Source organism: Chaetura pelagica, unplaced genomic scaffold, assembly GCF_000747805.2.
Source record: "Chaetura pelagica isolate M959 unplaced genomic scaffold, ChaPel_1.0 scaffold27, whole genome shotgun sequence".
In the NCBI taxonomy this organism is placed as follows: Eukaryota; Metazoa; Chordata; class Aves; order Apodiformes; family Apodidae; genus Chaetura; species Chaetura pelagica.
Window position 1 is genome coordinate 2,537,339 of NW_009954020.1, and position 16,072 is coordinate 2,553,410.

The 16,072-nt window shown below is 37.1% G+C and overlaps 1 protein-coding gene across 1 annotated transcript in view; it reads left to right on the top strand.

The window, feature by feature from the left end:
- EFR3A (EFR3 homolog A (S. cerevisiae)) overlaps window positions 1-16,072 on the top strand; it is a 65,773-nt gene that overhangs the window by 47,467 nt on the left and 2,234 nt on the right. Inside the window, exons 14-21 of the mRNA XM_010002274.1 lie at window positions 970-1,142; window positions 2,079-2,154; window positions 4,501-4,662; window positions 5,755-5,886; window positions 6,348-6,415; window positions 7,200-7,327; window positions 11,549-11,637; window positions 15,203-15,251. Coding sequence (XP_010000576.1) covers window positions 970-1,142; window positions 2,079-2,154; window positions 4,501-4,662; window positions 5,755-5,886; window positions 6,348-6,415; window positions 7,200-7,327; window positions 11,549-11,637; window positions 15,203-15,251 — 877 coding nt within the window. The remainder of the gene's footprint in view (window positions 1-969; window positions 1,143-2,078; window positions 2,155-4,500; window positions 4,663-5,754; window positions 5,887-6,347; window positions 6,416-7,199; window positions 7,328-11,548; window positions 11,638-15,202; window positions 15,252-16,072) is intronic.

The window sequence follows — 16,072 nt, forward strand, 5'->3', positions numbered from 1 at the left end:
GGCTTAATGTCCAGATGGAGACTGGTGATGAGTAGTGTCCCTCAGGGGTCTGTATTAGGATGAGTACTGCTACATGTCTTCATAGATGACATAGTGGGATCAAGTGCACTCTCAGCAAGTTTACTGAGACGCCAAACTGGGTGGTGTAGTTGACACACCAGAGGGACAGGAGGCCATCCAGAGGTGGCTGGACAAGCTTGAGAAGTGTGCCCATGTGAACCTTAAGAGGTTCAACAAGACCAAGTGCTCTGAGCAATCTGATCTAGTTGAAAATGTCCCTGCTCATTGCAGGTGTGATTGTACCTTTACAGATCTCTCCAGCCCAAACTGTTCTATGATTCCGTGATAATCCACAAAAACACCCAAACCACAAAACCCAATTGCTCACTACCAACAGAGTTATGCCGAGCCAGTCCCTGAGCACTGACAGCCCTGGAACACTTTGCCTCCTCCCCCTATTTAGTTGTTGAGCACAACATCATGTGGTACAGAATACCCCTTTGGTCACTTGGGGTCATCTATCCTGGCTGTCTCCCCTGTGTTTAAGATGTACATATAGGCCCCAATTTCCCTTTTTTTTCTTCACATGAACATATGCAGAGCCATATACGAGCAGCTCAGAGCCTGAAATGGAAAACCCTCTATTGGAATTTTGCCATCTTCAGTTTATGCCCTGCAACTTTTCATAGCCTGTTAAAAAAAATAATCATAAACGGTTCCTTTATTTTTTCTTTTGAGTGTTTTGGTAATAGAAGGAATCACTTCAAAAAAAACAGAAGTTCCTTTGAACATGAGTACCAGGGACTTTCCAACTTAACAGTGAGGTTAGGAATTTTGTAAAGTAGTACAGTGCTTCCCTTTGAATTCACCTTTCAGATGCCAAAAGCAAACCAGCTAAAAAGTGACAGCTGCAAGTGATTCTTACAATGCAATAATGACACATGTTAATTTGCTTCCCCCAATGAACAGGTGACTTCAGGATACAAAGCCACAACGATAACTAACGCACTTCCTCCCCCGTTTCTGGACCCGTTACTGTCTCCTTCCCTCATGGAAGACTCAGAGCTAAGGCAGCTGGTCTTGGAAATCCTGCATAATCTCATCGATCGACATGACAACAGGGCGAAGCTCAGAGGGATTCGGTAATTCTTTTTCTTTGCTTTGGCCTCCTTTAAATTCTAGTACTCAGCACTGGTGAGGCCTCACCTCAAGTTCTGTGTACAGTTCTGGGCTCCTCACTTCAAGAAGGATGTTGATATGCTGGAGCAAGTCCAGAGGAGAGAAGCAAGCCTAGTGAAAGGACTAGAGGGAAAGTCTTAAAGGGATGGGCTGAGGGAGCTATGGTTGTTTAGCTTGGAGAAGAGGAGACTCAGGGATGGCCTTATCACTCTCTTGAACTACCTGAAGGGAGGTTGTAGTCAGGTGGGGGCTGGGCACTTTTCTTAGGCAACTAGCAACAAGACAAGAGGCCATGGCCAGAAGCTGCTCAAGAGGAGGTTTAGATTGGATATTAGGAAGCAATTCCTCACAGAGACGGTGATTAGACATTGGAATAGACTTCCCAGGGAAGTGGTGGAGGCACCTTTCCTGGATGTCGCACTTAGTACCATGGTCTGTCCGATGTGGTGGTGTTGGTCATAGGCTGGACTTGATGATCTTAAGGTCATTTCCAGCATTGGTGATTCTGTCATTTTAATATTTTAATATTTTAATGATAATTACAGTTGATTTTTAAATGTTTTTCCTACCATGAAATGTACTATTTTGTTAAATGCAACTAAGCTTTTTCAGGTAAGCCCGAGTGCATAATGCCTTAAATGACCATTCCATGTATATCTGCTAATTAAATTGGGGAAGACAGAATATAATATTTTATGTAGAGAAAAAAAACATGTAGTTGTCATAATTCTGTTAATGTTTCTCCCTCTTCAACTAAGATTTGAATTATTAAGCAGAGAGAATTAAAATGGAAATAAAATGGAAATTGCCTCAAGATTTGTTTGAATAGCTCATGTGTTTCACATCCTCTTCCCTTTCAACTTCCTTTTCCTTAACTGCCATTTTTATTCCCTTTACAGAATAATACCTGATGTTTCTGATCTAAAGATAAAACGAGACAAAATTTCAAGGCAAGATGTGAGCTTCATGAAAAAGGTAATAGATTAAAAAGTTAACTTTTGTACCTAAAGGGAAGATAAAGTAACTGAACCAGTTGCTTTGCTTTTCTTCTACAACTGTGTTTTTGCTACACATCGTGAAGATTAGTATTGAGTCATTTGAATTCAAATCACAATGATTTCAGCATTGAGGTGCTTAGTTACTTGAGAGGTGGTTCCATGGAATCAAATTTTCATTTATATCTTCAGTGAAAATCCTTGCATGCATGAAATTAGAACACTGTATATCTAAACCATGATTCTGAAAAAAGCACTTCCTTAAAAAGATTGTGTTTACCAGACATTGTTCCAGTTGACTTCAGATTATGTTTCATTCTAAAGAACTGTTTAAATAATTTTTTAGGTGATGCTTGTGTGGAGTCACATTGCTTCTGTTCAATAAATACCTTGGGTTTTGTATGGGGAAAAATTAGTGGGCTGTGTCATTCCTGACTGTAGTTTATCTCTGTAATAATATGCAAAATAGAGTTTTGCAGCTTTGAAGAAACATTACGAGATAAATGTTCTGTTTTGATTAATACTGGAATAATACAAACATAAAGAATACTCCAGCATCGGCCATGATCAGTAATGTGTCTTTGTAACAAGTTAATTGCATTTTAATTCATCAATATCTCAGATTTAAAACAGTGTGGATAAGTTGTCTTTACTTATTTTGCTAGGTGAAAATGGTAATTGTCAAACCAAATATTTGAATTGTTAACATTGGCTTTTGAAAAACAGGGCAAGAGAGGAAAAGAGACTCTTAGCAGGTCAAAAAAAGATTATAGAGTCTTCCAAAAAAATGTATTAACCTTGCAGAGTGAACTCATTCAATAATTACCCATGGGATACTGTTGCAGGCACGTATCATAAACCTAATGTCACTTCCTCGTTTAGATGGGTATGTTAACAGCCTGCTCTTCCCAAATACCTTGCATGATAACAGAGAGGGGTGAAAGCCCCTCCAGAAGTCCATCAAGTTCTGAATTACTGTCTAGGCTTGTTTGATGTTAGATGAGGAACCTAAGGCAGCTGTGTATCATCCTTAGGAATTAGGTGGAATTAAACCAAACATAGGCACAAAGCTTTTCATCTTAGTCCACCTTCTCAAAGCCAAGAGGTTTATTTCTGTCCTTTCTTAAAAAGGAAAATGTTGAACTTCTTGCATTTTACAGTCCTCTAGAAAGATATTAACTGTAAAGAAAATCCATATAATAATTCATTTTTGTATTGAAGTGAATTTTTTTATCAGTGGGAGAAGCAGTTTCATTACTTTAGCCTTCCAACTGTACTGTGTTTTTAAGGAGCTAATCTTTGCTGTGCGTATTTCATAATAGCTTTTGTGCTTTACTGACACCTTGTCCCTCTTTTCAAAATAACCTGTATATTTGGATAACTGTAGATTTGATTTTAGAAGTAATAAAAGAAAAATCTTTATTATTTCTTAACGTCCTGCTTGAAGAACAAGTGTTAAAAATTAGTTTTCTTTCACCTTCTAAAAATGAACTAGTACTTCCAGAGTTAAAGCATGAGGCCTTGAATCTTGGAAACTAACTGTGTCAGCTGATACAGACCTGTATCTTGCAAGATTAAGAATGCTGGGGTGGTAATGGGTCATGTGTTGCATACAAAACCTGCTTCTTAACCTACCTTTCTGTGTTTTCATTTTTGTTTATGTTGAAACTATAGTTTCGTTTACAAGATTTGGTTAAGCAGCATTACAGGGAAAGAAAAGTCACTTTTGAAGTTGAGGGTCTTTCAATAGATTCTCCCTGTTCTTTGCTAGAGCCTCCCTGTGCACAGTGGTAAATCAGCCCTATTCATTTTCTGAAGCACCCTCTAGGAGAATTTTTTCTCAGTTTGTTATTTAGGTAGGCTTGTTTAGTGAAGAAATGTAATGTCTTCACAAGAATAACCCGTGAAGCTCCTCAGTTACTTGGATGTTCCTGAGACTGTTTCAAGATCTACCTTTTATTTTCTCCTTTTCATAAATGGGCATTTTTTTTTCTGAATATTTCAATAGGGAATGAATTCTGACACACGTTGCAGCAACCATGTCCAGTATCATTTTCCCTATCTGTACACTTCTCCATAAAATAAAACAGTACTTTATAAATAAGGAAGCTGCTGTTATCTTAGTAAACTGGTAGTTTTCTTGATTAATCATGTATTCATTTGTGTATGTATATATATATGTTTGTTTTTAAATTCCCTATCTGTAATCATCTTAACATCAAAGTTTGCTGTGCTTAGAGTAGGGAGCTGGACTAGAGGACCTTAAAGTATCCTTTCTGAATCACTCTGATTTTAATAGTGCTTTTCCCTATTTTGTCTTTTATAGCATGGTCAGCAGTTGTACAGACACATCTACTTGGGCTGTAAAGAAGAAGACAATGTTCAAAAGAATTTTGAGCTGCTATTTACATCCCTAGCTCTTACCACAATCGAACTAGCTAATGAAGAAGTGGTTATTGACCTCATTCGATTAGCTATAGCTTTGCAGGTACGAGTCTGAATCAGTGTTGAGTTCACTGATGGACAATTTATATCTGTACTTGGAGATCTGGATAACTACTTTTGTTTGCATATTGATCTTCAACTTGGAAATCGTGCAGACTCATCATTCAGTCTGATTTGATCCACCCGTCAAGGAAGTGCACTTTGTACGTAGCACTGATGGGGAAGCTTCAACTCATCAGATCTGTTGCAAACTTCTACAGCATATTCTCTTCAGGAAATATAAGAGTTGTGGAAATTTTTTGAAACAACCCCTAGAATCACTATCATATTCATTAGCAGTTTGATAAGGTGTTCATGATCTTGCCTCAGTTTTCCATATAAAATACACGTTAGGTCCCCACCTTGGAAGAAAGCTTACGATTAATTTGTTGGTTGGAAACATTTGTCAAACCAGGCTGTTTAATCTTACTTGAGTAGGTTTATCTTTATTGAAGTTTAAGCATTCAAAAAAAAAAGGGCTAAGCATGTGCATGGAAATTTGATGATGCCATGTCCTGTGTTCTCAGTTCGGTCTTTGTCATGAGCCTTATTCCCTACTGCACACACTCTGAAATGCAAATTGCATCCTTAATTTTAAAATATGTCACTGAACCAAATCCTTACTTGATTAAAAAGTCATTATGTGTTTTATTAGGACAAAAATAATACAATCTAAATAAACACAGAAATGCATTAAATAATTCCCTTTACGGTACTGTATCTGTGACTCACAAGACTGATTTTTATTACCAGTCTTCTGTTTCTGATTTTCCTGAAAAAAGTTAAGATCAGCAGGAGGTAAGGATGAGAGACTACTAGTCTTTAACATGTACTTTTTTTCTGAGAAACAGAAATTTTGAATTGAGTAGACTTACTTATCTTCATAAGATTTCAATCTTTCATGCTAATTTCAGATCAATATATACTTAATTCAGGAGTGAGGTAAAAGACTAGGATTTTAAGATGAGAGGTGTTAAATGCTAATACCAGATAGTTATCATATGTCAGCTAGTGCTTCTACTAATAATTTTGACTTCCATATATTAAGAACAGCCTGTTAACTTTGGAGAGTATAGTGCTGTCCTTTATGTTTCAGGACATTGCCATTATCAATGAGGATAATCTGCCAATGTTTAATCGTTGTGGTGTCATGGCACTGGTTGCAGCATATCTAAACTTTCTGAGTCAGATGATTGCAGTTCCTGCCTTTTGTCAGCATGTCAGCAAGGTAACACATCATTGATTAATTTAAGTAATTTAGAACGGTACATATTCTACTTTAAAATAATTTCTGTCAAGTAATTGCTTGTGGTGTATTTGTGTCCACCAACATTGCTCTTTGTGTTCTTTCTGACTCACAGAATACTCTTCTCTCAAGGTATAGCATCTTTACGTTGTTTATGGTGCCATATGTAATGGGCTAAATCCCCATCTGTTAGAAGACTTTACAGTCTTCACTGGCTTTGGTAAAACAGTACTGACATGGACAGGACCATGAGGTTTTAAGCCTAAAGACTGAGTGCCACAGTCTCTTTCTCTGGTGAAAAGAAATTCTAAAGGCCTCATTTGGGCTCAAGTGGATGTTGCTGAAGAATTGGTAATCAGCTACAGTAGAACCTCTTTAAACGATGTAGACATTTGAGAAAATAGCTATGCAACTACTGTATTTGTTCTGTTTGGTTTTTTCAGGTAATTGAAACTAGAAGTCTAGAAGCATCCTATTTTCTACCAGAAACAATTTTCAAAGACAAATCCAAGTAAGTAGATATAGAATGTGAAATAATGAACAGTGAAGTACTTACCTCAGTATTAAAAACTGCACATCATTGAAATGTGTTGCACAAGATGATGCTTAGTGTGAGTGCTAACACAGCAACATGGGTTTTCACTGAATCATAGGAAGGGTGAGATTGGAAGGGCCTCTGGACGTTATTTGGTCCAACATCCCTGCTCAAGCTGGGTCACCTAGAGCAGGCTGTCCAGGACCGCATCCAGGTGGCTTTGGAATATCTCCAAGAATGGCAGCTCCACATCCTCTCTGGGCAACCTATGTCAGTGCTCAGTCCACCCTCACAATAAAAAAGAGGGACCACTGGAAAAAGCCTAGCTCTGTTGTCTTTCCACCCTTCCTCTCTTAGGGTACTTGTACACATTGATCACACGCACTCACTTCTCTTGACCTGCTGGCAGTACTCCCAGGATACCTACCCTTGGTCTTTTTTTGTCACAAGGACACATTGCTAGCAATGGCAAATACTGTTACTCTGTAGTTTGTTTTTATTTCATTTAACAGAAACCATATTCTACCAAGATACAGCAGAACAGATGAGGAATGTAATTTAAATAACCAAGAAGTGTTAAGTTAGTTTAAAACATTGGAGAGGTGTTCAATGGACACATTTTATGTACTCATTCCTAAAAAACTGAGCAAGTTTTATTTCTATCAAATCATTACCATTGACCCTTTTTGGTTACTAATTATTTTACTTAGTGAACAAGTTTTTGTTGGTAGATAATAACTTCCAATATACATTTTTACAGTCTTCCAAAGTCCTTGGAGAAGGATGAAAAAAATTTATTTTTCCTGACAAACAAGATTGCAGAATCCTTAGGAGGCAGTGGATACAGTGTGGAAAGATTGTCAGTTCCATATGTACCCCAGGTAACAGGTAAGTGCTGATTAGTGGCAAAAACTGCGAAGTACCAATTATTAAGAATGTTTTTTTAATGTGTGCCAATGAAATGTAGTGTGACTACTTGGCAATAAAACTTAATGATAGTATAATTTTGTTTTTTCCCAAAATGCTTTTTCTCATTAGCTACCATATTATTGCTAAGAAGTTTCAACTTTGTGTCCATTTAATATTTACTTTTTGCCTTAAATTCAAAAGGCAGGGCAGAAAGTTCTGTAAGCCACTTTGACTCTTTTTAATGAAGTCTTTGCTTTCAAAAGAATGCCTAGGAACACAATAGTGATTATTACTGGTTTTCTGTATTAACTTGAGTTAGCAAGGAAGGAAGAATTATACAAGTCAATGTACTTTATCCTTTTTAGGTGAACACTGAATGGAACATACTCCATCCTTTTGCTATATCGCCTTAAGCTGACAAGTTATTGGCAATAGTCAAATTTGCAATGAGCAAATTTTAATTTAATCGAGAATGTTACTTTTTTTAGCTTACACATAGAATGAAAACATAGTACATATGGGCAGTGAATGGCAGATCTGTCACACTTCAGTGCAATTCAAAGACATTGCTGCCTTCTCTCTTCAATAGGGCTTTCTGGATGACTGCTATGGGAGGGGAAGAGTTGTCCAAAACAGCAAATGTGGTTTTGTCTCAAGTGCTGGCAGGCCAACTAGTGGTATAATCTGGCACAGCTGCAATGTCTGTGTGTTCTGTTACTGGTTTTCTCCCCTTCTAAAAAGGAAAATGTTGCTATACTCAAACAGAGTATTTCTTCTGGCTTCCAAAAAAACAGTTAACATTGTATTTTAGTATTGGCAGAAGAGATAGGTAGCAAGTAGGGAAATGTTACATTTTCAAATTTTTACTGTCTTTGAGTGCATGAGAGTGGAATGAGAAAGATAGCCTGGTTTGAAATTTACATTAAACCTCTTCTAGAAGTTAAGATTTGTACCTAAACAACCTTGCTAGGGCTTCTAGGGATTTCTTGAATACGTTGGTAAAAAGGCATTCCTACATGGGAAGATGTGTAAGTTCTGACATCAAGATTAAATGAGTTTATCTGTAAGTTTGTGATTAACTGCCTTTTCAGGTGATGAAAAACAGGTTTTTTGCAGTCTTTTTCTAAAGAAAAGTAGCCAAAACTGGTTCCATCTCTGTTACCAGAGGATTATTAATCTCTCGTCTTGTGGGATATTTAAGCTTCCAAGGTTTCATTTAACTAAATCAGAACCAAAGTGAATATTTTGGAATTCTGAAACTTTTTATTTTTTACTTCAATGAAATGTTTAATTTGTACTATTGTATTATAAAGCTAGAATATAGTGTTTTAAAGTATGTTATTAATTTTAAAGATGAATAATTTTTTGGTATATTCTTGTGAAGATTATGGTTGAACCCAAAAAAACAGTAAGGATTTTGTCCTAATTATTTCTAGTATTTCTGAATATCAGTGTTTTAATGCTTTAACAGTGGGTTATAGACAAAAAGTCCTAATCCTTAGTTTCAGGTTTTGGTATTTCTTATCAGTTGGAAAGACATTAATTTGCAACTTTTGATGCCTTGTTCTCTTCCTTATTTGGGAGAAACTGATAATTTAAATATACATTTAGTATTTTTTTGTCTATACATGGATATTTTTTTTTAATTTAGCTCTATTTTCATCAGGCAAAAAACCTCATAAATGCAGACACAGGTTAAAAGGTAAAAATGTGTTATAGGTCACCCTGCTCTTCTGCTCCTTGTGGTGTGTCTGTATAGGATGGCACAGTCAAAAATACATGCTTTTAGAAGGCCTTTAGACCTTTAGGTCAGAAATTGTGTTGTACTTAGTGTTTCCTTCTGCTTTTTGCCTTTATTTTTTTTTAATCTCCTTGATAGACCTGTAGCAATGTTAGCTGCTGCAAGGTTTGCCTTTGCATTTACTCTTGATTTGGAACTCTGCAGTATGTTAGCTTCCTGTTTGCTTTTCCGAAGCAGGCAGTAGGACTATAGGTATCATTTTGTGATAGTACTAATTACCTCTTTGAGCAACCTTACTAGAATTTAGTAGAAAGTGGGAAGAATCTCAGCTGCTCACAGAATGATGGTTCATCTTACTTGCTGGCTGTGCATTAGTGGGACATATATATGTGCATATGTTCTGTGTGCATCCCAGCAGTAGCTGGGCTTTGACACTGTCACCCCCCCAGCTGTCTCCTGAGTCCCTGCCTCCCCTGTCACTGGCACCTGGACATGTGATTCCCAAAGGCCCACAGCTCTGGTCCTGTTGCTGGTGCAGATCCCTCTTGTGCACAGTAATGCACACATGGGTACACACGTCTGTCTCAGTCACCCCCTCATGTTCCATGATCTTTCTAACAGTTGACCTGGGCCTCCTGGTCCCTCAGGTGCATTCCCCTCAGACACAGAGAGGGATGGACATATATGGGCATGCCCAGATTCCAGGCCATTTGATCTACTCACCTGCTGATCCAGCTTGATATTCCCTCATTACCATGCAGGGGTGCTGCGTGCCCTCGCTCCAGACACAGACCCTCTGACTGTGGCCTGACTCCAGTTGCTGGGCTCAGACCCCCATGCACACACCTGCACAAAGAGCAGTCAGGCATCCAGGAAAAGAAGTGAGACTTAATCAGAAGACATGGCAGGCTGCACTAATGAGGCTCAGGGCATGGCCAGATGCACACACTGATCAACAGCCAGTTTACATGGGACTGATGCATTTATCCATTTATCTGTCTGTTTTCCTTGCTTGCTTCTCCCCAAACCATCTCAGTCCTCCTTGTCCCCAGTTACCTCTCCTAAACATACCATACTAAACATTGTGCAATCCTAAGATGTTGTTTTCCTACATCCCATGATGTGTCCCCTACCCCAGGCACTGACCCTGCCTTGATCAGTGTGGTGACCCAGAGAGCTGCTTCCATCACCCCATGGGATAGATGCCACTCCTGGACCATGGGGCCAAGACTCCTGGGATAACCCTGGCAGAGGCTGGGACACTGGGTATTGGGGCTCCACCACTACCCTCATGCATCTGAGCTCCTTTGTGAGCATCGAGATGAGATTTATGTCATGTAACAGAAAAAGTTCCTCTTTTCACAATGTTTTACCCTTGAAATTGGAGAAGAATGGACATTTTTATAAGGCAAGTATAGTAAGGCATGCATTTAAAAAATGAATCCTACCCAAAGTAGTCCCAAAAATGTATCTTCTGGTATTTGCATGTCAATTATAGAAAGAGCAGCAAGATGGCAGCAAAGATGCAGTTTTGTCTTGTTCTAACTCTTGAGAGTTAAGGTGCTTTCCTCAGACTCTTATGTACTGCATCATGTGCCAGTGAGCCTGCCAGCTGGGAATAGAAATTAAGTAAATCCTTCAAAATGCCACTTAAAATGCTCAGGGGCTCTGAGAACTTGGCAGAGATAGCTAGAATTCAGGTGTTTTGCACTAGTCTTGTTCTTTCACTGTCTCTTGATCTTAAAGAGGCATTTCATATATATGACTTCTGAAAGTTATTTCCAGACTCTTAAAAGCTGAGTATGTTCAGCTCTGCTGGAATGAATTCTGTTTGTTCATGCTCAATATTTTGCTAGAAGTGATTCAAACAAAGGTTGGGGAGGAACCAGCATAAATTGCGTTGTGATGGGGGAGTTTTAGTCATTCTCCAAGTACCTGCAGGTGCTTCAAGCTATGTGCAGTGCAAGTCATCAAATTATAATGTCCACGTCCAAATGCCTTGATCTCTGATAAAATCTAAAATGTGATCTTTTAACTCATGGGTTTGTAAGTGAGTTTCAGAATATCTTCAAATTAAGACCTTAATATTTCAATTGCAGGACCAAAAGAAAAATAAGTTCAGGCTTTTGTAAATAACTCTGCAGCAATGTGTCATCATGTACTATGTTATTTATTATACATTCAAATAAGGTCTCATCTCGCTTTTTTTAATTCTGGGCTTTCACAGGAAAGCTGGCAAGATCTGGGCTGAGAGGGGGAAGGAACAATGAAAAGGTTATTTTCCCTTCATATTTAATAATTTAGAGCAGTAACTGGTCATTTTTCACAACAATCCAGATGATAAAATAGATGATCTTGTGTTAAATAGGAATATAAAAACAAATCTTCACCTGATATGTAGAAATCTGGTCGTATTTCAACTGTTAGACAAGGAATGAGATAAGTTGTTTTTCTTCTAGATGAAGACAGACTCTCCAGGAGGAAGAGCATTGTGGACACAGTGTCTATTCAGGTGGATATTCTGCCTGGCAACAACACAGAGGATAAGGTAGGAAAATCACGGGATACTTTAAAGCAGCATCTTTACAGGGTTCAGAATACAAATTAACTTCTCCCAGAAAGTCTAATATCTAATTGTTCAAACAATGTTAAATGTTTTCAAGTTTAGATTTATTTTTTTTTTTAGTGATTCCTGTATTTGTAGAAATGTGTTGTAAAGGCACTGATACCGATCTTGCTGTATAAAAATGAAAAGTATTTTGTGACTATAGTTTTTACTGATAGTGCTGCAGAATATGGAGTAGAACACATATATATGCCAGACAGCTAATATTTTATGAGTAAATATTCTAAAAAATATGTATTTGACTTTTGAGGGAGCAAATAAAATTCCTGCATCTATATTTCTGCATCGTTTGAAGTATTTGGGAGTCTTGTTCATCCGCATGGGACTGACAGATAAAAGACTAATGGAAGACCTGCTGACTTTGAGATAGGCCTGTAAAGGCTAACAGAACAGTTTAGCACAGTGTCTTAAAAGACCTGGGCAAGATAATGTAGCCACAAAAAGTTCATTTGTAGGGTACAGGAGCTGATGCTAATTATCCCTTAGGAAGGCTGCGTTATAATTATCCTACATCTTCAGACACTTCATCTGAAGTATTTCTTAAAATAAATTTTCATTTCTACTGAATCTTTTTCAAGGTTCAAGATTTTTATTAACCAGATTTCTGCTGGCTGCAGTGGAGTTTAGCTGTTCAAGTTAAGGCTTTTGCACTGCAAATAAATTCTAACTTTAGCATCTTAAAGCACAAACTGGCTAGGGACACAAAACAATATGTGTGAAAGGTCAAGCTGAATGCTAGTTACAAATGCAGTATTAAGCTATTGTAAAAGATCAAGCCTCATTTTATAACTTACTGACAGAAGTGATTTATGTTTGACATTGTTATAGTCCCTGCTTCGTGCTGATGATACTTCAGATTACATTCTGTGTTTACTTCTTGGTATTGTCCATTAGCAAGGATAGATAAACTAGATAAAAATTTTGGAGAAAGAAGAATGAAGGCTTTTAAAAATAAGCCAAATTATCACAATTTTTAGCTTTTAGTATTTTTAGTATTTATTAGTATTATTTTTAGCATTTTAAATAAATGCTCATAATTGTAATGGGGATGATTGACATCAGAATCCTTTTTTAAAACCATGTATTACATGTGCTTAAAATCTCTCTTTAAAGCAGAATTAAATCAGGAGTTTCTATTTCATATTTCAAATTATTATGCTGATGTTAGGTTAAGCATTGATATATAGATGTTTCTGAAGAGGATATAGCAGTTGTAGATAGATCAAAGTCCTTGTATGAGTTCTCAATTTAGTATGGTACAGTGTCTTGGATAATAAATTACTGTTTATCTCTCAAGAAAAAAAATAATCAGAAGCACATAAAGTATTCCTCCTTTAGTTGCTTGATGTTTATTTACAATGCAAAGGTAAAAACAGTATTTTCCAGTTTACTGACCTTGACACCTAAATAAATCATAAACGTATGAAAAACTTGCATGAATTACAGAATCATTTACGTTGAAAAAGACCCTTAAGGTCATCAAGTCCAACTGTTAATGTAGCACACTGCCAAGTCCACCACTAGCTCATGTCCCTCAGCACCAAGTCTTTGTCTCTAAGTACCCCAGGAGTGGTGACTCAGCCACCTTCCTGGGCAGTTTGTCCCTTCAGTACTGGTACTTTAATTTTTCTACTTCTTCTTTCCTCATAATGCCTTTTTTTTTGCTGTGTGCAGTGTAATATGATACACTGGATGTAGCTCAAGAGGAGGAAAATAAAGTCCATGAGGATATTAAATCTGGTTCTCTAGCTATATAGGATAGTAAATACAACATAGTTCATAACTGTCAGCAGAGTCAAACTGAAAAAAGAAAAAGGAGCAAAAGGCTTTATGATTGAGAGGATAAACTACTTGATTCATGGAACTTTTAAAATTAATTATGTTATCATTTCTACACTGTCTCAGGCAAAAGACTGTTTATCCATAGAATATCTAGTAATGTATACAATATGAATGCAGTTCTTCTATCAGTACAATCAAAGTGTTCTGTTGTGGCAAGTCTGTTAGTGAATCCTGTTCAGGAGGACTGTTTATTCCCTAGTTACCTCAATTTATAAGATGAAAGCACTGGTAAAAACAGCTAGTGCTTCTGTGATATTAATAATTGAATATAATGCTGGCTAGTACCAGCAACTAGTGTGAATGTTAATTAGAAATCTAAAACGCTGCCATAAACAAGTGGTATTTGCCATATATGAACCATATAAAAGGTGATTATTTCAAAGCTGTTCTCTCTAGCCATATGCACCAATATTTGACATAAAGGAAACTTTGCTGTTTATATATTAATCTATATATATATTCAGAGGTAGAGACTAGATTACTAATGTAGTAAAGTCTGTTAATAAAATATCACAGCTCCATCTGTAATAAAATAGCACTGATGTTAAAAGGAAACAGCTTCTTTTTCTTGCTTTTCCATTTACAGTAGGTCAAGTCGATCAATGAAAAAATTGAAATAATTTAGTCTTTTGAATTGGGAGAAATAACTGTGCTGCCTTACAGATCTTAAGATTAATTTTATCTTCAATCATTTTAGACCATTCTAAATAGTTAAAAGGAAAAATAAAAGTGCTACCTGTTTACACGTAGTTAGTTTAGAAGGATTAGTAGTTAGTTTAGAAGGATTAAAATAAGGCAGTCAAGCCAAGAAACCATGTTACATTCAGATAAATATTGTGCTACCCTCTAAACATTCTCCCCTAGTGTTATCACAGTGGTTTCACTGTAAATATGCTTCCTGATACAGAAACTCTAGGTCTATAAAGACTTGAAACACAAAGATCCATGAGCTGGAGCTCTTAAAAAAAATGGTCATGTGTCTTTGGTAATTTTGCAGCCCCAAGCAGTTCCTAATGAATTACATCTGCAGCAGCAAATGGATATTCATAGTGATAAATGAGTAAATTTTCTCAGTGCATCAGACATCGCTGGTTATGAAGAGCCCTTTAGCTCCAATGTTTCTGACATAAGCACCAAATTATTTGGAACTCATACGGGGATGAAGTTACCCTAAAGCAATAACCATTTTCCACTCAAGCATCCACTATAATCTCTTGCTTTAAAATCACATCACTGGTAACTCAGCTAATCTCAGGAAGCAGTTGCTGTTATTCACAACAGCTGCCTAAGAACCAGTACCAAGGGTAAGCAGTATGAAAATACCATGGCATATTCCTGATCCAAAGGAGTGATCTGCTGAAATGGAAGTCCTTTTCTACAGTATCGTTGCCATAGAGCATCTTGAGCAAAATTTGGAAGTATTTCCTTGATCTTATTTGATAAAAAATTCCTTACTAATTGCAGTGGCTTAAAAATGTGAGTTAGTGATCTGTTGGCTTTTGTAGGAGCTCCGGATAAAGCCACTAAAAACTTGCAATGCAGAAAAGTTCTGTGGCCATTTTGGCCTTCTGTCTTTGTCACATTCCTTATTTTTTAGAATCTTGTTTTATGTGAGGTTTAAGGGCTTTTGTTTCTTTGTGTTTAGGTTGACAACACTGAAGAAATCACCTTTGAAGCTTTGAAGAAAGCAATTGGTAAGATACATTACAATTGAGTTTATGCAGCATGGTTCTAGGTTGCTGTGGAATTGCTAGAGAAAAAGGTGTTGCCAGAGTAGCATGATTAAAATACTACATTTGTGGGTTTTTTTCAACTAGTAAATTTATTTAAATCTTCAGTTATTTATTTCTAAATTTCTGGAATGTGGTATCTTGATAATTGTAGTGAATCCATTTCCTGAGGCTAATGTGACTGAATGGTCAGTATCTAGATATGCCTGTCATCTGTTAAATTTGCCCTTACAGAGCAAGCTATAAATAACATGAGATTTTAGAATTTGAGTGATTCATTATAAAGCACCTAATTTTTACATACTAAGATTTTTCAGGTCTTCAGTGCATTCAGTGTGCGATGAGTGAAGTGCAGTCTTGAGTCTAGATAATAAAACAAAAGAAACTTTGGATGTACTCATAATGAAGCACATAACAAGAAAGGGGCAAAACTGAGGTCCTCAGACCAGCTCCCTGAAATTGTATCTGCATTTTGCATTAGAGTCAATGACGGAACACAGCTCACTTGAGTATGGTTTCATCACCGTAAATACAGTAGGGTTTTGCCTCTATAGTGCACATAAAATCATAGAATAGTTTGATTTTGGAAGGTCATGTAGTCCAACCTACCCCTGTTGAGAAGGGACAACTTCAACTAGATCAGGTTGCTCAGAGCCTTGTCCAACCTGACCTTGAATGTTTCCAGAGATGGCGCAGCTACCACCTCTCTGGGTAACTTGGTCCAGTTTTTCACCAACTTCATTTGAAGGTTTATATCACTTACACTTCATAGGCAAAGTTTACAC